This window comes from Schistocerca gregaria, chromosome 3, assembly GCF_023897955.1.
Source record: "Schistocerca gregaria isolate iqSchGreg1 chromosome 3, iqSchGreg1.2, whole genome shotgun sequence".
In the NCBI taxonomy this organism is placed as follows: Eukaryota; Metazoa; Arthropoda; class Insecta; order Orthoptera; family Acrididae; genus Schistocerca; species Schistocerca gregaria.
The window spans coordinates 736,712,747-736,734,751 of NC_064922.1; the positions used below are offsets into that span (position 1 = coordinate 736,712,747).

At 37.4% G+C, this 22,005-nt stretch overlaps 1 protein-coding gene across 1 annotated transcript in view; it reads right to left on the reverse strand.

The window, feature by feature from the left end:
• LOC126353789 (replication termination factor 2) overlaps window positions 1-15,956 on the reverse strand; it is a 50,706-nt gene extending 34,750 nt beyond the window's left edge. The window contains exon 1 of the mRNA XM_050002878.1: window positions 15,457-15,956. Coding sequence (XP_049858835.1) covers window positions 15,457-15,525 — 69 coding nt within the window. The 5' untranslated portion in view covers window positions 15,526-15,956. The remainder of the gene's footprint in view (window positions 1-15,456) is intronic.
• Between the last annotated feature and the right edge of the window lie 6,049 nt (window positions 15,957-22,005).

The following is a 22,005-nucleotide window of genomic DNA, read 5'->3' on the forward strand; positions in this document are numbered from 1 at the left end:
TCTACAAAAAACTGAGGCTTCAGTGAGACAAAGGAGTCCCCATTAGCTCTCGTACATATGAGGTACCAGGGTGAATAAGGTTCACTGCCATCCTTAGCCTGGCTCCATGGTGTGGCCAGGGAGGTGAACAATTTAGGATCATACTTCCTTGCATTGTACTGAGACTTGGAACGCTTAGAGACTGCTGGTATTTGATCAGCAGCAAGTGATCACATGGTACGCTTCACTGCACGTCATCTGTCCTGATGCCACCCACTCCGACCAGGGACCCTCCCCACGGGTGCCACCCAGCCACAGCATAGGTCACCTGGCAGGATGGCCATTGCCAGGAGTCCCGGTGCACCTGGGTGATGGGCATCTACTCCTTGGCATACTTGAGGAATTAACAGCGCAAGCATCAGCAGAGCGATCCCTGTGTGGTCAGGGGGCTACAACCAACAGGGTACAAGGCAGCCTCACCACAACAGACTGGCTACCGTGCTGGATAAGAGGTGCAAAGTAGTCCATGGTCATCATCGGCACAGAAAACGACACTGTATAGTGGGTAGGGCAAAATGTACCCGGGAAGGTGTCATCGATCAAGACATGGAGGATGAGCAGGACTGCAATGCCACAATGAGAAAGGTGGCTAAAGGACTATGCACGATGGACACAATGAGCCGTGTAAGGCACCATTCCTCAATTGGCTCGCTCTTTGGGAAAATTTTGAAAAATGGAGGTCAAACTCTACAGGGGACCATCACATAAAGGCCGAAATGTGAGAGACACCTTTTAGTCGCCTCTTATGACAGGCAGGAATACCTCAGGCCTATTCTAAACCCCACGCCCGCAGGGAGGGGGGGGGGGGGGGGACTTGTTACTTGATTGACATACTTGCTCCCATGCTGAAGTTGCTCCTGCTATGCTGAACAGCCTGTGGTTCTCCATCAATCTGTCTCTAGTGTTAAATTCACCCTATGGTGCCTCTGTTTGAAATTATCTGAGTGCCATATTTATTTGTTTTAAAATTTCTGTTAATTATATCTTTTTCAATGTTTGCTTGTTTTGTCAGTTGCACCTGAAATTAACTGTCATACATTCTACGCCGCCAAATGTGTTGGTGACAACTGAGTTCGAAATTGAGTTTTATTTGTGTTGGAAGTTGTTGGTTCCCTGACTGATGTACTGACTATAAAATTGCCTGTAGCTGTGGTAAGCAAATTTTAGCGCCCCAGTGAATCTTGGCTCATTTGGGTTATTAAGTCCTACAACTCTGGAAAGATTTTACAGCTTTCAAGATAATTAAGATTTATTGTTTGAAATATAATTACTTTTGTAATTGTCTGAGTGTTAGTCCCCAAGATTTCCCATTACCTTTTAAGCCACTTAAGCTAATATGTCTGAGTACCATGCGATTTCTTATTTATTACATTAACTTACTGTATTTTACTGTAAGATTAACCGGTAAATCCTTTTAGTAACTCTTCTTTTTTAAAATTCTTCTTATACACAAGGTTTGGTTAGGGCTTGGGCCCATGCTTACATTGACCTTCTTGTCTTGGTCTGAGCATTTTCATATGTTCTATGGTCTATCGTTATTTTGCATGAACTATATTTTTGCTTGTTTGCTACTGGCCTTCCGAGCTCCTCGTAGTGTGTGGAGGCACTGCTCTGGAGTGTTATCTGTTACCTGCCAGTTCATCGGGCATTGCTTGTCCGCAATGGCTGTGTACTTGTGTGCATGGGGGGAGTGCACTGCTTCCTGTCTCACCGTAGCCTCCGGGACATTACGGCCTCCTGGCTTACTATGGCATTCCCCATAAGTTAAGTTTTTATCTCATAGCAATTGGCCATTAATTCAACCAGTAATGCCCGTTAGTCTAAACTATCTTATTCAGACCTGGCCTGACATACCTGCCCCTTCCATGTTTTCCCTCATCGGAGTAGGTTTTTAACTTAACAGTTTTAATATTGGTGTAATGCTCAATTTGTTAAAAGGTCATTTATTATTTTTCCATGTAAGTATCTTGAATATGCCCAAGGGACTTCTTCAACTGATCAAATATTGGATATTTGTGTTTATACCAGACTTGTCTGAATTTATGCTACTACACCTTCTGCAAGTTATGTTCATTAATATTTTAAGATATACTTGATCATACTATTTGCTTGTTAGTCCTTCATTAATTGGTGCATGTTATTCGTTTACATTAACTGATTATTCATCTATTGGTTCAACTAAAGGAATTTTGGAGTAATTGCCTGAATTGTTTGTATTTTATTAGTGTTTCTGGTACCTGCACAATAAATTGTTTTGGAAGTAAAGAATAACTTGTGATAAATGACCTGAACTTTTCCCATGCTTTTTTAGTTATCCCCTAACCCGGGGCATCCACTGTCATTTAACATATGTTTAAATTTAATTTAATAACCAAATAATACACACTAATAATATATTCAATGGAAATAAAACTATTATAAGTTGTACACGTTTTGGAACATTCATTTTTACAAATAGGTACTGACATCACAAACATAATACAAGAAAAAAAGAAAGTTTAGGTTTTCACATCATAATGACAATAAGACATTACACATGGAACACAAGCTCTTGCAGGACAAAGGATTGGGAAGGAAATTGGCTGTGTAATTTTCAAAGGAACTAGTGTTGTCTTAATCATTTAGAAAATAGCTCTGAGCACTATGGGACTTAACATCTGAGGTCATCAGTTCCCTAGATCTTAGAACTACTTAAATCTAATTAACCTAAGAACATCACACACATCCATGCCCGAGGCAGGATTTGAACCTGCAACTGTAGAGGCCATGCGGTTCCAGATTGAAAATAATTTAGAAAGGCCATGGAAAAACGTAAATCCTGATTTGACCCAGCTCCCCCTACACACACACACACACACACACACACACACACACACACACACACACACACACACAGATGTCCCCTCATCTTGTTCTGTGATTTAAGAAACAACTTTGCCAAATGTTTTATTTGGACTGTAGTTACCTATGGCTCATAAATGTTGATCTTCAGGAATGCAGCTAGGAGAAATATTTCGAAAGCTTTTAAATCTGGATGTGGAGAATGGATAAAAGTTGAGAGGGTGAAAGAGTAAGAAACTCCTAAGTGCTGGAAAGAGGACAGGAAATAAGAATTCTGAAGCTTCCTGGCAGATGAAAACTGTGTGGTGGGTCGAGACTCAAGTTTGGGACCTTTGCCTCCCACGGGCAAGTGCCTGAGCTACCAAAGTACAACTCATGACCTGTCCTCGCAGCTTTACTTCCACCAGTTTTTTTTTTTTTTTTTTTTTTTCCCATTCTGGAAATAAGAATTCTCGTGACACATATCAGAGAAGGGAATGCAAGGGAAAAACTGACAGCAACAGAACAGATACAGAAGGCGGTATGGCATGCTGATAAATTTGAAGGAAGAATATCCTACCAGACATCAAGGGAACAGTAAGAAGTGGGACATTATGTGGAACAAAGTTCTCCTAAACATATCAGCTGCCAGATTTACCTATGTATTATGATGATGACTATGAAAATGATTCATTAATATTGGTACCTTACCGATACAAATTAGCTATGTATAGTGTGAACGCCTGCATTGAGAACTGAAATCTACCCTAGTTGAGTCCCTTAATTATCATTACTATGATGTTTTTAGGACCATCATTCCAATTGCTAAGTCACCTTTTTCAGACTGGTTATGTATATCACACATCTTACTCTGCAATCCAATTTCCCTTTCTCATTTGTAAAGCCAAGATATAGTAGTCAAAATGTTACAGGTATTTATATTTTGGTAATACTGTTCCTCCTAGTCCTTTTTAAATTTTGCAATATTTTGATATTTTCCTACAGTTTGTCTAAAATTCTCTTTGTGTTGTTTCAGTCTTCTCCAATCAATTCTTACTGGCTATGTGGCTGAGTAAGTATTTACAGGAAACAATGAGAACATTATTGTCCAAACAAAAATTCTAATTTTAAAACACAAAGATATAAAACAGTATAATTTTTTCCTAAATAAAACACTTCATTAGTTAGTAATTTAGAGAATTTCCGCTGCCAGGCATAATTTTACTGAGCTACAGTTGTCTTGTTATCACTTACAATAAAGTCACAGGTCCGATAAGTCACAGGCTGTATATATGCAAGCAAATAAAAACAAAAATAAATATCATTTAAATCTGACAGGGTGAAGGCAATCTGCAACAGGAATCAAAAGTAGTGTGTCCTCTGCCCAGAGACAGTGTGCCTGTGATTCATTTTAAGGTGATGAAGAATGACTACCTCACATCATTCAATGGAAAAACTTATACAGGTCACCCAAAGTTTGCAACATCACCCATCTAATTTGACACATGACGTAACTGTGTTGTGTTATGTGTCACCATGGTGGCGTGGTGTGTTTGAAAACGATCATGTTTGCAGAGGGCTTTTTGGAGTATGTAGTAATGTTCTCTACTGTGAGATTTTTGTGCATCTAAATTGTTTGAGAGTGACTTCCTGCACACCTTGAATGCTGTTTGAAAGAATAAGATTGGAACAGTTTGTGGCAGAATTTTTGGGAGTTATTTTGATGTTAGCAGTTATGGGAAATAGATTCATTTTCGGATTTGGAATTATTAGTGTAGCTTGTTGTTTATGGTTGGAGATAAAATTTTATGTTCAGCTTTTTGTTAGTTATGAAGTGCATAAAGACACACTCAGTGAAGTTCACGAGCAGATCCGTGCATGGCGGACAATAGGGGATAACACTGTAGTGATTCGAGAATTTCTGTGTAAATTCTAGAACCACTCAGCCTTCTGCTGTCTCGAACACACGATATTCTAGATACGAGTGTGGGATGGTAAAATCCTACCTACTGCGCATCACATGTTTGTGTATGCAGGTCTAAAATCAGTTGTGGGAAGAGAGTAGATGCGGCAGTTGAATTGCACCGACAAGTACCTGTCGGGCAATCCACAGACGATTTAGTGGCTACATATGGAAGAACCATGGAATCTACATGCAACTTTGTGCTTATTGTGTCACTGACTATTGTTATGTGAAACAAGAACAGTTTAAAAAGTACTCATATAGACTCTTGACTCGGCCTTGTTCGAGGCAAGATGTTTTTTTCAGTCTCCTTTTCTGAAAGTCATGGTTTTTAAGCAGATTTACTTTCGAATGTAAATCAATTTTTTTCTAACATATGACTGTACAAGAGACATATTAAAGTTTGTATGGCTACTTATTTGAAAGTTCCTGTACCTAGCGTTATTCGACAGAGAAGAAGTCATGAGTGCTTCCAGTAAAGAAGAGTGGCTGCAAATTCCAAGTAAGTCATCTCATGGAGAAGTGGAAGGGGGTTGGAGGAATAAACCGAAATAACCCAGATTCACACTCACACTTTAAGTCATCGAAACATTAGAACATGCTGACCACAATTAAATTTTGACAGTTACTTGGCTTCATTGCCAAAAATGTGAAGTGTTATGTATCTGGACAAGGTATGAGACAGACAAAAGTTGCTGTATCTAAGACCAATGAGCAGTATATGTAGCATTGTCAGCAAGACATAATATGGAATTCTACCCAGAGGGGTTACTGGTTTGAGAAGTCTAGGCAAACCCATCACCAGACTGTGCTGATGACATACCGCTACTGCTAGATTTGTGTGTTGGCTCACTTGGGTTGGTAAGTATGTTTTAATGGTTTTATTTTTTATTGTGGTATGTATGTTTATGTGCGTAATTGTGTTTACTGTATACTGAAATTGGTGTTAAAGCATTATTATGAATTTTTGAACTGTGTTATTAGTTGTTGGTAATTACATTGTACTGTGATTGATAAGTATCAAGATGTTCAATTTACCTTTGTCAGTACGATTAGGTTTTCAGCATTAGTTATGTGAGCGAGTTATGGATTTGTGGCACTGTGTTCTTCTTTTTAGTTCTGCGGCTGAAGTGAAATGTTAGATACTCGATTTGTCAAGTTGTATGTGGCTTTGTGGTGGATTTCATTTTAACTATATAGCTCAAGTGACATTTCCAGTGCCCGGTTTTGTAGCTGTGTGTGGGTCTATGGTATCATGGACTTTGTTTGTGCTATAGGGTGAAGTGAAATTTATGACAAGTTTTTTTTCAGTTTTATTCAGTTCTTTAAATTTTAGTTTTTCGTGACTGCTGAGGACTTTTCATGCAATTGATTTTTTGGTTGCTATTTGTTTCAGTATGTCTTCATTATTAGAACTGTTGTATATTCAGTACGCTCGCAATTAAAAAAAACTTAATTCCCATCATAATTCTGTTAATTTCATGTTATTCCTGCAATCAAATATTTTTCAGATTACTTGTGTTTGTTCACTTGTATAATGAGTGACATCATGGTCACCGTACTGTAAGGATGTCCACTATCCAGATAAAGTTAAGGGTCAAAGCCACTGCTACTGCAATCTTTGATTTTGCTAGCAGCAAGAGCCTTATAACTGAAAGTGTGTTCTTAAAAGCAATGTCTCCAAACTGTTTATGTGAAAACTCATAGCTTTTTAAATAAAATAAACATTATTTAGATTCTACATCTTTACTCTTCACATTTACATATTTGCAGTCTCTGCAAGTAAAGGGCTCCTAGTTGTACCATCTAACATGATGGTGTGTAATGGTAACTGTCGGTGTGTGAGGAAGACCATGCTGTAATCTAGTTTAGAATTCAAAGACTTAGTCCATAGATGAAGCACCTCTTCTTCAGTATGACAACACCAGGCTACACATGAGCACTGTAATATCTGCAACAATGTGATGCCTTAGGTTCACTGTCATCAGTCATCCTCCATATAGTCCCAATTTGGCCCCATCCGATTTTCATTCATTTCCAAAACTTGAACATCTTCAAAGACTTCACTTTGATAGTGATGAAGCAGTGCCACAGAAGTGAGGCTGTGGCTGTCAGTAATGTCAAACATTCTATACTTACGGTATCAACAAACAGGTATATTACTGGGAGAAATGTATATATCGCTAAGATGACTATGATGAAGAATAAATATGTAGATATGAAGAATGAAGATGCAGGATATTAACAACATTTGGTTTATTTAGAAAGCTTTAAGAATTTTCGCATAAAAATTCAGACGCATTACTTTTCGGCATACCTTTACATATACATTATTCATATGTAAACGTAGTACTTAATTATGGTAATTTGGAGAACAGTTGCACAAAATGTGACCACAATATTTAAACAACAGAAAAAGGCCATAAGAATAATTACAAAGAACAACAATGAGCCTGTAAAAAATTGTTTATAATTTACACAAACTGAAAAAAAACCACACTAAACAGATTTCATCCAGGTGAATCTGTTAAAATGACATGACTATGATACATATCACTACCATTATTTTTTGGTGAATTGTCAAATTGGTGTCGGTGTTGTCTTTATATAGGTGATGCTGTGATATGTTAAACACATTTCCAGTTTTACAGTGAAGGAACAAGTCTTGGCACTTGATATGGTTATCCAGCATCAATCTCAAATACCCCAGGATGCGACTCAACCAGGAGTACTTTCAGCACACTAAGTCAGTAATGGGCTGTGTTGTCAGAAGTTGATGGGAGTGACACTCATCTAAGCATTACACCATTTTGACGAACTAAACCCCAACAGAAACATGAGAATTTTATATTAGCTCAACCTGCCCCAAAATAAAATAAGATAAACTAAAAAAACTGTTTTCTATCAGGTAACCCAAGAGGAAAACGCTGTGTTCATAATCTGTGATGGAAAACTGTAGCTTCCTTCTATCATTTTAAGCTCAACAATCCCCTCATTATGAAGGAATGTATATCCAGTTTTTCAGAGGAATGGAGAGATAGGATCGTCTTTAAGGACCTAATGTCAGATGAAAAATAAATAAATAAAATTAAAAAACTAAATGGTACAAATGGCTCTGAGCACTATGCTACTTAACTTCTGAGGTCATCAGTCACCTAGAATGTAGAACTAATTAAACCTAACTAACCTAAGGACATCACACACATCCATGCCCGAGACAGGATTCGAACCTGCAACTGTAGCGGTCGCTCGGCTCCAAACTGTAGCGCCTAGAACCACACGGCCACTCCAGCCGGCTAAAAAACTAAACCTCTGTAGTGTGCACAATGTGTGCAGCACAACTCATGAGGAGACATTAATACAAAGTGTTAAGTTGGCTTTTGTATCAATCAGTACTGTACATAGTTATATGCCATATGTGTATCAACTTTTGACTACATTTTGTTGTTTTATTAAGTTGTTGCCTAATATTATTATATAAGGCCCTGTGGCTATATAATCCAACATGCTAACTAAATTTACAAACAAGGGCATCATTTGTATTCAGTATTCCTTGCTCCAATGTCAAAACATTTGTCTTCCATTGCACTGAGCCAACGGAGGCGTCCGATCTCACCTGTGTGCTTTGACCCCATAAGGGTGGTGGTGTGTATGACATCATGACGGCACAGTGTTTAGTTTATGAGTTGGTTGTGTTTGTAGATGTCTTGTGTTACGGTGGGGAGTTTAGTGCGAGTTGGTTATGTCTGTAGATGTTGTCTTGTTGCAGTTGGTGGGGAGCGTTAAGTGATGTATTGGGTTCCTTTGAGCATTGTTGGTCACAGAGTGCAGTATTTTGGATTGCCTGTGATTGAAGAACTGAAATTGGTTTCAGTGAGTTATTAATATTATTATTATTTTTTTGTTTGTTTGCTTGCATAATTGCAGTGCCGATTGGTGTTATTGGTTTGCTTTTTGTCGTCCAGTAAGGCGTTTAATTTGTTTTATGGCTTCTTTTGTTAGGTATGGACATGACTGTAAAATATAACAGTTCAAGGTTGCATGCTGAATGGGGAAGGACATTATGTCCCTCAAAATTTCCGCAGATGTTTGGACTCTTGGCTGAAATTGTCAAGTGCAGTGTGTGTAGGCAGAATAAGCAGTTGGTGAGAGTTCCGGGCTCTCGGACCAGGGACTGTTATATGTGATGATGTTGAATCGGTAACTTTTGGTGCTCCCTTGGATGTGGTGCCTGGTTTGTGAAGTCTAGGTTGGCCATGAGAGAGACTGTTTTGATGGCTTGTTCTTTTTGTTATAGACCCTCTATCAGATTTTGCGCGCACGACACTGGAGTGAGTGAGAGGGCTGTTTTAGATTGGTTTTCTTTTTGTAGGGAAGTCTGTTCAGAAAATGTGAAGCATAGGGATGAATTGAGTGGGCCAGGGGTGGTTGTCAAAACAGGTGAATCCCAATTTGGGACGAGAAAGTATGAGAGACGTAACACTCTGGTTGGTTTACGGGTGTGGGGTCTGTTATTTCGGGGCAGGAGGAGTATGCGGATTGTGTTTTCAGGGTTTTGGAGGGACGTACGAAGAGGTAATTGGTGGGGTTAATTGAAAAGTATATAGAGAAGGAAAATATGGTAGTGTCAGATGCTTTTTCGTAGTATAGAGGATTGGGGAAGAGAGGTTATGATCATTTAATTGTAAATCATAGTTTAGAGTTCAAAATTATGAAACTAGCGCATGCACGCATGCAGTAATACAACTGAGGTGGTTTGGGGCAGCAGTTAAATCTGTCATAGGGAGGGGGAAGAGGCACTCTTCTAACCTGCAATCTCATTTAGATGAGTATTGCTGGAACAGTGTCCTGGAGAGTGCTGCATTTTTTGAGGGCAGTTAGTAAAATATACAGGCCAAGGGTGGTTAGTTGAGGGGGTTCTGTATGTGGCAGAAGGGGGGGGGGGGGGGGGGGCGTGAGTAATGTTTGTGGATTTAGGTGGGTAGGGGAGGGAGGGGTGTTTATGATTACGTTGTGGGGGATCTACTTTGTTGCAGTTGTTTTTCAATTGTAGCGTGTGATTGAGTTTCATTTATTTTGTGGTTTCTATTTGTTGGCGGATGTTTGGTTTTGGGGGAAGGGTGAAGTATGGGGAGTGAGGGGTGTTGGGAGTTTCTTTTTCTTTTCTTTTGTGTGTGTGTGTGTGTGTGTGTGTGTGTGTGTGTGTGAGGGGGGGGGGGGGGGGGCTGTGTGTGATTGGGATGGCTAGCCTAATGTGTAGCGCCAGAATTTGTTTGGGGGTAATTAGTCTTCTTCCTTTTTTTTCTGGGTCTATTGTTCACACATTCTGATGTTTTGTGGGGTTTTTCATGTGTTTTTGGTGTGGTTTTATTTATTGCAGGTGTTTGATTTTTTTTTTGGTATCATAAATTGCCATAGCTTAAGGGAATATCCAATTCCAATTTTTGTAGTTGTAGATGCGTTTTCATATCATGAGCTGTTTGTGACCTATATGGGTGAAGGGAAATGTTCGATTCCTAGGATGTCGTCGTCATATGTGTTTTGGTATCGTCAGTTGTAGTAGACCTATACAGGCCAAAGGCAGTGTCTGATTCCAATTTTTTTTCACCCTAGGTATGCGTTTTAGTATCATCAGTTGTAATTGACCTATATAGGTCAGGGGAAGTGTCCGATTCCAATGTGTGTTGTCGTAGCTCTGTGTGTTTTGGCATCATCAGTTGTGCGTGACCTATGAAGGTCATGAGAAGTGTCCGATTCCATTTTTTGGTTTTGTTTCAGGCGTTGGTTTTGTGGTATCGATAGTCGCAGCCTGAAAATTTTTGTAGTAGTTAGTTTTTATTTTGTGGTATTGACAACTGCGGTTGAGCTAAGTAGGTGAAGGTAAGCGACCGATTCCTGTGGATACTGCGGGGTAGCGGAAAATGGGAATTTTGTGTTGTTTTTCTGTCATAGTTATGTGTGGTTTGGGACCGTGATTTCCTGCTCTTGTCCCATTACATTATACTTTTGGAGGGAGATGTTCTTGTTGTTTTTATATGTATTTTCGTTTTCGTTTTGTGTGTGTGTGTGTGTAGTGATGTCATAGGCGCCATATTGGAGACATTGGGAATGGTTGTTTCCGGCATATTGATGATGTCATGGATCAAAGCAGACAGATGGAATCTGACAATTCTGTAATTCCCAGTATTTCCTTTTATCTGATTTGGAATGGACAAGAAACTTCAATGAGAAAAAGCAAAGGTGTAAAAGATATACCATCTGTTACAATTTTATCTTACCATGACACACTTAGGTTATGTTTATCCCAAGGTCAGTGCAAACTTTGTCCTGAAAAACATAAATCAAAACTTTGCCACAACAAGCACATCTGATATCATGATAATTGTAGCAGGAACAAACGAGGTTGCTTGCAACAACAGTCAACACCTGATAACTACTCTAAGAACGAAGTTACCTTGTATCATATGTAAAAAAGTGTTTCTGGTTGACGTGGCATTCAGAAATGATCTTCCAAATTGGTCATGTGTGAATGTAGAAGTAGCAAGTACTAAATCACAGATACACAAATTATGCTCAAAATACGCAAATGTTACATTAATAAAAGCAAGTGAACTTAGTAGAGATCTATAAACACGAAATGGATTTCACCTTAACAACTAAAGTAGAAATGAAATCGCTAAATTCGTAACAGAAACTGTAAAGAAAACAAAAGTACAAAGTAGGCCCACAATACCACTTGGCTACAGAGAACTGAACACCACCCCACAATGCTACTGTTACATCCGACAGGTCTCAAGAAAATTTGGTATCCAAGTGCAAAAATGGTTTGGATCATACCAACATCAGAGCTCAATTCAGCACACCTAATATAGATAAAACTAGTGATTGCTTATCACAGCTGCCTATTCCTTTAATAGTTAACTCTCAAAGGAAATCTTTTTCAGACTAAAGAACAAAAAGAGTTACAGAGTAAATTTTGTACCCAGTAATGTGGCCGAGTCCCACTCACTTGAAAAACCAATGTACTCACACAAAAAGTCAAAAATTTGTGTTTTCTTCCAGAATACGCAAAGCATAAGGAACAAAAGTTTAGAACTACAAATATTTTTAGAAAGCTTTAGAGATACTATAGATGTGCTTTGTATAGCCGAGCATTGGCTTAAAGATAATGAAGCTGCCTATTTTTCCCTTCCAGGCTTTCAAATGGTTAACAATTTTTGCAGAACTAATAAAAAGGGAGGTGGCTGTCAAATACTTGCCCAAGATAATGTAGAATGTAATCCATCACTTAAAACCAAGCATATGAACTGTGAAAAGCATTTTGAACACATCACTGTAGAAGTTAAATCTATTAAGCTTTTAGTTATATGTATCTACAGACCACCTGATGGTAACATACAAATATTCCCCTCCAAACTAGACATGCTACTACAACAGTATAGTTTAAAATATCCAAGTATTATCTTTTGTGGAGACTTTAATATAGATTTCCTAGTAGATCCACTGCTTCCAGGAAAATAGTGAATATATTGCAATGTTATAACATGACAAACTTAAACAAAAAACCTACTAGAACAACTAATACCAGTTCCTCTGCAATCAATGTTTTTTTGGTTAACACTGACATGTCATCTATCTGCAAACTAGACAACATCTCCAACAGTATATCAGATCACAACTGCTTGATACTGAATAAGACCATGCAAGGTGCAAATAGACAGACAAACTCCCCAACAGACTTACAAAAGATCAACTGGCAATAAAAATAATATAGCACATTTCTCACTTCTGCTCCATAAAGGTGACTGGAAAGGTGTCTATTGTGCCAGCAATGTTGACAGAAAGGGTAATGAATTTATGAGTATCTTGCAGCACTGCTCTGAAGTGGCATTCCCAATCAGACTTACAGCTAAAAAATACACATCTCAACTGTCCAATAATAAATGGTTAACACCAGGAATAGAAACCTGAAATAAGAGACTGCTACATGCCTACAGTAAAACTATACACAGTGAGGTATTCCGTAACAATTTTAAGCAGTATAAAAGAATTCTAAACAAGGTAATACATAAAACAAATAAGATGTATAATAGGCAATTCATTATCAACTCAAGTAATAAATCTAAAGCCGTGTGGAAGTTGATAAATGAAATAGTTGGCAACAAAGACAAGACACACTCAATAACCTGCATTAAAGACCAGGATGGTGTTATCACTGACCCTATGCAATTATGTGAAATATTTAATGACCATCTCACAAATATTGGTGAGTTTTCTTCTTTAATCAAGACTCCTGCACTCACTCATCACTCAGATTCAGCAGTATTCCCACAATCAATTTTCCATGACCCAATCACACCAGACGAAATCTGCAATATTATAAGGCAGAGACCTAACAAACATTCCCTGTGGTCTTGATGGTATATCTGAATTCCTTTTAAATTGAGTCTGCCATCATGTGTGTGAACCACTGTCAGATACAATAAACTGCTCTTTAGCCCCCCGTAGCTGAGTGGTCAGCGCAACAGACTGTCAATCCAAAGGGCCCGGGTTTGATTCCCAGCTGGGCCGGAGATTTTCTCCGCTCAGGGACTGGGTGTTGTGTTGTCCTAATCATCATCATTTCATCCCCATCGACGTGCAAGTCGCTGAAGTGGCGTCAAATTGAAAGACTTGCACCAGGCGAACGGTCTACCCAACGGGAGGCCCTCGTCACACGACATTTCATTTTTTTCATCATCAGGTCAATTTCCTAGGATTTTTAAAGCAGCAAAAGTTATTCCTCTGTTTAAAAAACGGGGAAAGGAGTGATGTAAACAACTACAGACCCATCTCAGTCTTATCAAGCTCATCAAAAGTCCCCGAAAAATCAGTATATGACCTTGTTATAAATTTCTTGGAAGGTAACTGCATACTAAGTCCTCACCAGTTTGGGTTTATGAAAGGGAGATCAATAAATGGAGCATTATACTCATTTTTAAATGAAATCTTTAGGGCACTCAATGATAGAAAACACACAACAGGTGTGTTTCTTGATCTCACTAAAGCTTTTGAATTACTTTTGGAGAAACTACTACATTATGGGATTAGGGGAAATTGCAATGACTGGTTTAGGTCATATCTCTCAGACAGAGTACAGAAAGTAGTGATTACATCAAAAATTGGTGAAAATGCTGAATCAGAGGAGCAAGTTGTAAGACAAGGTACTCCCCAAGGCTCTACACTTGGTCCCCTTTTATTTCTAGTATTCATCAATGATCTGCCCCAAAGCATTCAGGAAGGTCTACCAGTAATGTTTGCTGACGACACCAATATACTGTTTTCAAATCACTGTCCTAATCAACTCAACTCCACAATTGCTGATACAAATTGTAGGCTGGTAAACTGGTTGAAGAAAATAAAACCTCTTCTCCTAAATAAAGCTAAAACAGTGTATATAAATTTGCACTCGACACAAAAGGTATCGTCTGTGATAAATATCAGGATTGAGAATGTGCCCATACAGTGAGAAAGAGCCACAAAATTCCTTGGAGTGTGGATAGATGACACACTACAGTGGGACATACATAAAGATAAATTATTAAGTAAAATGAACAGTTTGTGCTATGCTTTTAGTATTTTAAGTAAAATCTGTGATATCAAAACACTAAAATGTGCCTACTTTGCATTAGTACACTCAACAATTACATACTGCATTCCTTTTTGGGGCTAAGAACGTAGGCCTATTTATTATGCAGAAGCGAATAATTAAGACACTGAAACAAGTACCCATGTCTTCCGCCACTAAACATCTCTGTAAGGAGCTCAGTATTTTGCCAGTGTCTTGTATCTATATTCATGAAACATTGTGTTTTATTCACGAAAATCTCTATATATTTACAAAAAATAGAGATGTTCACTACCATAAAACTCGTCATTCCAATGACATACTTATAGCTGATCAACGGCTACATAAAGGGCACAATTTTTGTAATGTATTTTACTGCATGTGTTAAAATATTACTTTCAACTGACTTATTTGACTCTATTCACAGATATAACTGCTCCTTATTATGGCTCATCTGCATTTATGATAACACAAAGTAAATAGTGTTACTCTGTAATCATTATCTGATGACTATGTAACATACCAAAAAAGTTATGATTCACTATGTACAGCATATAATTTATATAAATGTATATCTTAAGAATATCTATACTCGTGCATGTAACTGAATACCTACAAAATAAGTATATGTATGAAAGCACGTTAAATGTAACTTTTCATACATCTATGTGTAATAACACAACATTTCTGGATGAATAAATAACAGAAATGAACACAGAAAGGCGAGAAGACTAAGGTTAAAAGTAACTTCAAAAGTCAGCCGATATTCTTACCAACTATCAATGTTTATGCAAAGTAGAACCTACACAGCATTTTGAATCGTGGGGGGTTTAGCACGGTGGAGTTCTCCAACTCCCTAATACATCCATACGAACATCATCATCAGTGAGCATAGTTTCCAATCTAAGATTTTGCCCAGATAAGTTTTTTCCAAACATGACACAAATCTAGCCAACAGACTTAAAGGAGAACAGTGCAATGGCAGAATCACGTAAACAAAGTAATAGTAAGAAGCCAATATACGTACTTGCTCGGGTTTCTCTTTTTTTCTAACCAGTTCGTCTCTACGAGGTATTGTGCCGCCGTCACATCCCATGTTTCTGGAGCGGTTTTACACGTTTATAGCTCCCTTCTTCGAAAACCACAAAAATTAACAACAAACTAACTTCTGTCAAAGATCTATGAAACCACACACCTCACATCTGTCAACATTTCTATCGTTTCAAAGATTCTCCACAACGAAGACAAATCAACTACTTTTTAACTGCCCAGAACGTGCTATCTTTATTATATACATATAGACGACGACACAAGCTTGCAGGCAACTGCGCTATCGGCCTGTGCGCATGAGGCCGCGCGTTTCCGCAACTCGTCGGTGAAACTAAACACATTCGGCGTGCTCCAACTTGGGCGACATTAGTTGCATCAGTTTTTGAGGTTATGTGTATTCGTAGACTGTAGACAAAATGAAGTATGGCGTGGGGAACGAAGACTAATGTTCGCTTTTTGGACATCTATGCTTTGCATAGGTGTTTTTGGGATTTCAGTGATGCTGATTACGAAAACTAGAAATATATTGCTACTCCTGACACCTTCTCGTGCGATGAGAACAAAGATAGCTTGACAATAACTGAGCTGCAGGGCAAAATTTATTGAATTAGGAGCACATATACAACGGAGTTACGAAAATTACAAACAAATGTAATTCTAGCTATGGAAATGCTTTCATCTAAAAGACTAAAATTTCTTTATTCGAGTTGGCCGACTTTTTTTCAGAATATTGTTGACAGAAGGGAAAGCCACACAAATCAAGAATGTGCATGCTTTATTCAGTGTTCGTCTGTTTAAAACGTCGCAGCAGTGCTCCACATTCACACATGTTTGAATTTTTAATATTCCCACTGTACAAATCTGCTTCGAATAATTACTGCTGTTAATGTCAATAATTATTACTGTTAATAATTATTGGTGTTAATGAAAAAGCGTCATCACCACTAAAACCGCATCTTATAGCATGCTGAGTGTTCTCGACTGTAATGCACGTAATGTGATACATAGATTGGATTAGATTAGTACTTCTTCCATAGATCATGTATACGACACTTTGTAATGATGTGGAACGTGTCAGGTTAATTTAAGGCGTCTATACAAAATACTACATTACACAAAATATTACATGGCACTTAATTTTTTTTATTTGGTGGGGGTTGCGCAAATTATGCACTTGCTATATCCAAAAATTCATCAAATGAGTAGAAGGAGTTGTCATTAAGAAATTCTTTTAAATGCTATATGGCTACCTGTCAGACTTTTGATTCAATTAGGTAAGTGACCAAAGACTTTTGTGACAGCATAATTCACACCCTTCTGAGCCAAAGTTAGATTTAACCTTGACTAGTGAAGATCATCCTTTCTCCTACTGCTGTAATTTCAGTTTTGGCGACAGTGCTGAATGCGTTACATATCTTTATTCCTTATCACATAATTAAGTCTATTTAGATTAGATTAATTATTCATTCCATAGACTCACAAAAGAGGGTATCCTCCTGGGTATGGAACATGTCAGATAAACACATTACAAAAATGTAATTAGAAAAACTTGAGTTTCATTAATTTTAATGATCCTCAATCAATGAACAGTAAAATTATGTACATGAGTTAAAATTAAATTTATAGTATTTACAGGTTTAATACTTACATCTGCTTTCATTAATCCATAAACACACAGTAGCTAGTTACTTGGCTATTACAACCAAGTATTGTCAAAAATTAAAGTAAATTATTCATTTCAATTATCCTCGGCTAAGAACAATAAAATTATGTACTAAGTTTAAAATAAAATTCCACTATTTACAGACTTACATCTGCTCTCCATACGTCCTCATTCACACAGAAATTAGTTACTTGGCTGTTACAAGGAAGTATTGTCAAAAATTAAAGTATAATAAATTTTCATTAAAATGGTCTACTGCACTTGTTGAGAAATTCATGGATGGAATATAAGAAATTGCCCACCAAAAATTCTTCTAAATTATGTTTAAATTGTGCCTTGTCTGAAACTAAACTCTAAATGCTTGCTGGTAACTTATTGAAAAAATGCATTGCTGAATACCAGACGCCTTTCCGAGCAAGAGTAAGTGATTTTAAATCTTTACGTATATTGTTCTTATTCCTAGTACTGATACTGTGTACTAAGCAGTTAGCTGGAAAAAGTGATGTATTATTTACAACAAACTTCATTAAGAAATAAATATAGTGAGAAGCTGTGATTAGTATGCCCAATCTCTGAATAGGTTTCGATATGATGTTCTTCGATTTACACTACACATTACTCTTATTATACGCTACTGTACTCTAAAAAAAATTTCTCAGTTTGTGGAGTTATCCCAAAATATGATACCATACGACATAATGGAGTGAAAGGAAGCGAAATATATTTATATCTCCTATGTCTGACATCATTCGCCTTGCAAACATAGACTTGTTTAGGCGCTTTGGCAGTTTGTTAGTATGTCGCTCCCAACTGAATTTATTATCAAATTGTAATAACAAGAATTTTACACTCTCAACTTCTTCTATTTCCATGTCATATTTTATACACACACTAGAAGGAAATCTCTTGGATTTTCTGAACTGCATATAGTGAGTGTTTTCAAAGTTTAATGACAGTGAATTGGCAATGAACCACTTATTAATGTCAGTAAAAATTTGATTAGCGCCCCTTTCTAAATTTATATTTGATTTACTATTTATTGCAATGTTTGTATCATCTGCAAATAAGACAAACTTGGCATCTGGTAATGTAACGGATGACAGGTCATTAATATACACAAGAAAAAGTAGTTGACCTAGTATGGAACCTTGGGTAACACCACATTAATTTCTTCCCAGTCATATGACGTCCAATTGCCTACTACTGAAGTGTTATGTAGTGACACCCTTTGTTTTCTATCAGTAAGATATGAGTGTAACCACTTTCCAGCACTGCTAGTGATGCCATAATATTCTAATTTACTTAAAAAAATGCTGTGATTCACACAGTCAAAAGCCTTTGACAGGTCACAGAATATGCCAGTTGTCTCTAACAGGTTGTCTAATGAATTAAGGACATTTTCACTGTAAGTGTAAATAGCCTTCTCAATATCGGAACCCTTAAGAAACCCAAACTGTGACTCTGACAGTATGTTATTTTCAGTAAAGTGCTTAAGTATATGCTTAAATGCAACCTTTTCAAAGATTGTTGAAAAAGCTGTCAAAAGTGAGATCGGTCGGTAATTTGACAGCATTTCTTTGTCCCCTTTCTTGTGGAGAGGTATAACTTCATCATATTTAAGCCAGTATGGGAATGTTCCTATGATAAGTGATTGATTACATAGATAACTTAAGATATGAGTAAGCTCACAATAAACCTCTTTTATTAACTTTATGTTATCATAACCACTAGAATGCTTTGATTTGAAGGACTTTATGATGGATTCTGTTTCTTTGGGCGGAGTAGGTGGCAATTCCATTTTACTGAGATTTCTTGTGTGCACTGGTCTCAGATATTCCATTGCATTATTTACTGATCCTGACAACCCCATGCTATCAGTAACAGAGACAAAATACTTGTTTAAATGGTTTGCAACACAACATGCGTTTGTTACCAGGGTTTCATTTATTTTTAGAGCTATTTGTTCTTGCTCATTTCTGGTCCTACCTGTCTCTGACTTAACTATATCCCACATTGTTTTTATTTTATTGCTGGATGTATTTATCTTCTTCTCATAATGCAGGTGTTTAGATTTCTGGATAACCTTCTTCAATATTTTGCAGTAATGTTTGTAATAATAATGCTAGTATCAAAGGAGTCCCTACATATCAGATAGAGCTTCCTTTTAGGTCTCTCATGATATCTTGGAAGAAATGTGAACAGTTCTGGTGACATTCTAAGATAATTAAAAGAACATCTTGGGTCTTCCATTATAAATTATTTCAGCAAGGATGCTGAGCAACTGGGCTGACGTCTTTTCTTCATCCAGTCACGAATCGAAACAAGTTTCTTTTTTTTGTGCAGTGATTTGAAGCAAGAAACTATAACTTCGTCACAACTCGTGCGACGTGCAGTTGCCAAAACTTTCATTTCAGACATGACTCAGGAGCCCACAAAACGACGAAACTGAATTGTATACTGGTTTCGCCGTGTCTACAGTCAAATATGAAACCATTTGCGCGCAACTCATTCCACGCAACGACTGGCGCAACCCAATGTCGTCGTGTAGACTGTGGCTGCAAACCTTTCAAAGATATACTTTGACTTTCTCGTATGTATCAACAGATGTTCCTTTCGTCAAGATATCGTCTTGAATTCTGCAGCCATTCTAGCTGGCAATTTAAACCAGAAACTATTTATATATTCGGCTGGTTCATTCATTGGAAGTCTGGAAAGTATTACTGTGTTTCCTGTCTCTGAAACTGAAAACCTGTCTGCTTTATATATGTTAGTTATATAGTGGTATATAATATGAAAAGTACTTAAGAAGCTCCCCCAGCGCTACAAAAGTGTGCAGGTTATGTGAAGTTTGTACTAATTTGTGCCAAAAAATACAATTTACAGCCCGGAAAGTAAACGTCTACCTTTGCTCTTGAAAATAACTGAAGCACCAGCAGAAATATGCCTCCACCAGTACCAAAATATATTTAGTCTGCATGTGTGCTTAATATAAAGATGTTCTTTTTTGGAGAAGAAGTGTCCTAAAATAACTAGCTTATAAATTTTCTATTATACCTTCTAGACAGCTGACAATAAGACTAAGTCTTAATACTTTCTCATATGTGCCAGTCTTTTCCACGTTTTTTGTTCTAATGACTAATGGTAGTTTGTTTCTAATAGATCCTCAACATGTTTTGAATAATCACTCACATTTCCATGTTTCAAGCTTAATTTGTAAATTATTGACAATGACAAGTCCCAGAAGCTCTCAGAACTGTGAAGGTGAATCATAAAATTTTCGCAGATGGCAGGACTCGAACAAAAACAATCCATCTTGTAGTTCAGCCTGCTTCCCCACGAAACTGACCAAGTCCAATTCTGTAATTAGTCCTGTGTCATATGAATTCCTTAAACGCCAATAATTCATTTTTTGAAATGTGATATAAAAAACTGTACCCTTTCAAGAATTTCTCAATGTACTACTTTTTTGGAATAGCACTTATTTATAGAACATAGGTTGTAATGTGGATATAATATAAAACACAGCAAATATGAGCTTGGCGAATTCCAATAAGCCCTAACACATATGCTTCAGACAAAGTACATCTTTGAAAGCAGTGCAGTCACAGTAGCTCTCATAATGTATGTGCATATAAAGGCATATCAGCAACGATTTAACCACACAATGGTTTGCGCACAAAACATTTGCAGAATATGTGACATCTGATCAATGAGCACAACCCTGGAAGTTGGAGTTGGCGGTTTAATCCAAACTGCTCAGATCTGTGGGCAACACCACCACAATAACTATGACAAATCGTAGTGTGTGGAAAAAAGATCGCCACAAATCTGATGTACAAAATGTTTTCCAGACATTTATTTCATCAGTGTAGTATTTCTCAACTATCTATGCATAGTGGATTTTAAAATGGCACACACACACACACACACACACACACACACACACACACACACACACACACACATACATATATAGGGTGTCATTGCGATTATGGGCAGCATGGGGTTCACGCCTGAGCCCCAGGACGTGCACTAGCAGCGAATGTCGGGTGTTTCAAGCGTCAACTTCGCGTCTCAATATCTCGGGATGTAATGGGAATATTGCGATGCAATCAACGCCATTGTGTATGTGCTTTGTCATGCTATGGATTGCTGAAGAAAAAATATAGGAGGTCTATTTAAAAAAAAACATAAGTTTGTGTTAAAAAACACATATGCTTTCGTTTTAGAATGTTTCCAAATATGTACATTCATGGGCCCCAGCCCTACATTGATACCAGTGAAAGTCGTTTTGCAATAGCTGTTATTGTATATATATATATACTGTAATGTAGAGAAGTCAGATACGTTTGTGGAAAATTAAGAGTTAGTAATACACTAATCAAGATCAGAAGGCATCTGCTTATCATTCTGTAACAGAGAAAACATGAGCGGTTGAACCTACAGCAAATAGGGAAACGGTTATTAAAAAAATTCGATGCAGACTATATAAAGCAAAGAGAAAAGCAAAATAACACAATCTCAAAATAATTTGTGCTTCATAACAAGAGTAAAGTAGAGATAATCATGTAGAATTCCCTACTGGTACCCGATCCTCTGTGTAAGTTACAAAATGTACCAATATGTGATCGTTAGGATAAGTATGACATGAAGTGTAGACCTTAGGAAACAGGTTGTCGTAGTTATTGACTTACATAAATTCAAAATTACATTTATCTGGTCATTTTAAAAATTAGTTTATCAAACTGCTTCATATTTTATCATTAATTTCATTTCAGTTTTATCAAGTGCAAAAACGTTTCTGTGTTTGACTGCAGCTTATCGATAGTTAAACATAAATCATAAACAATTATCATTTTATAA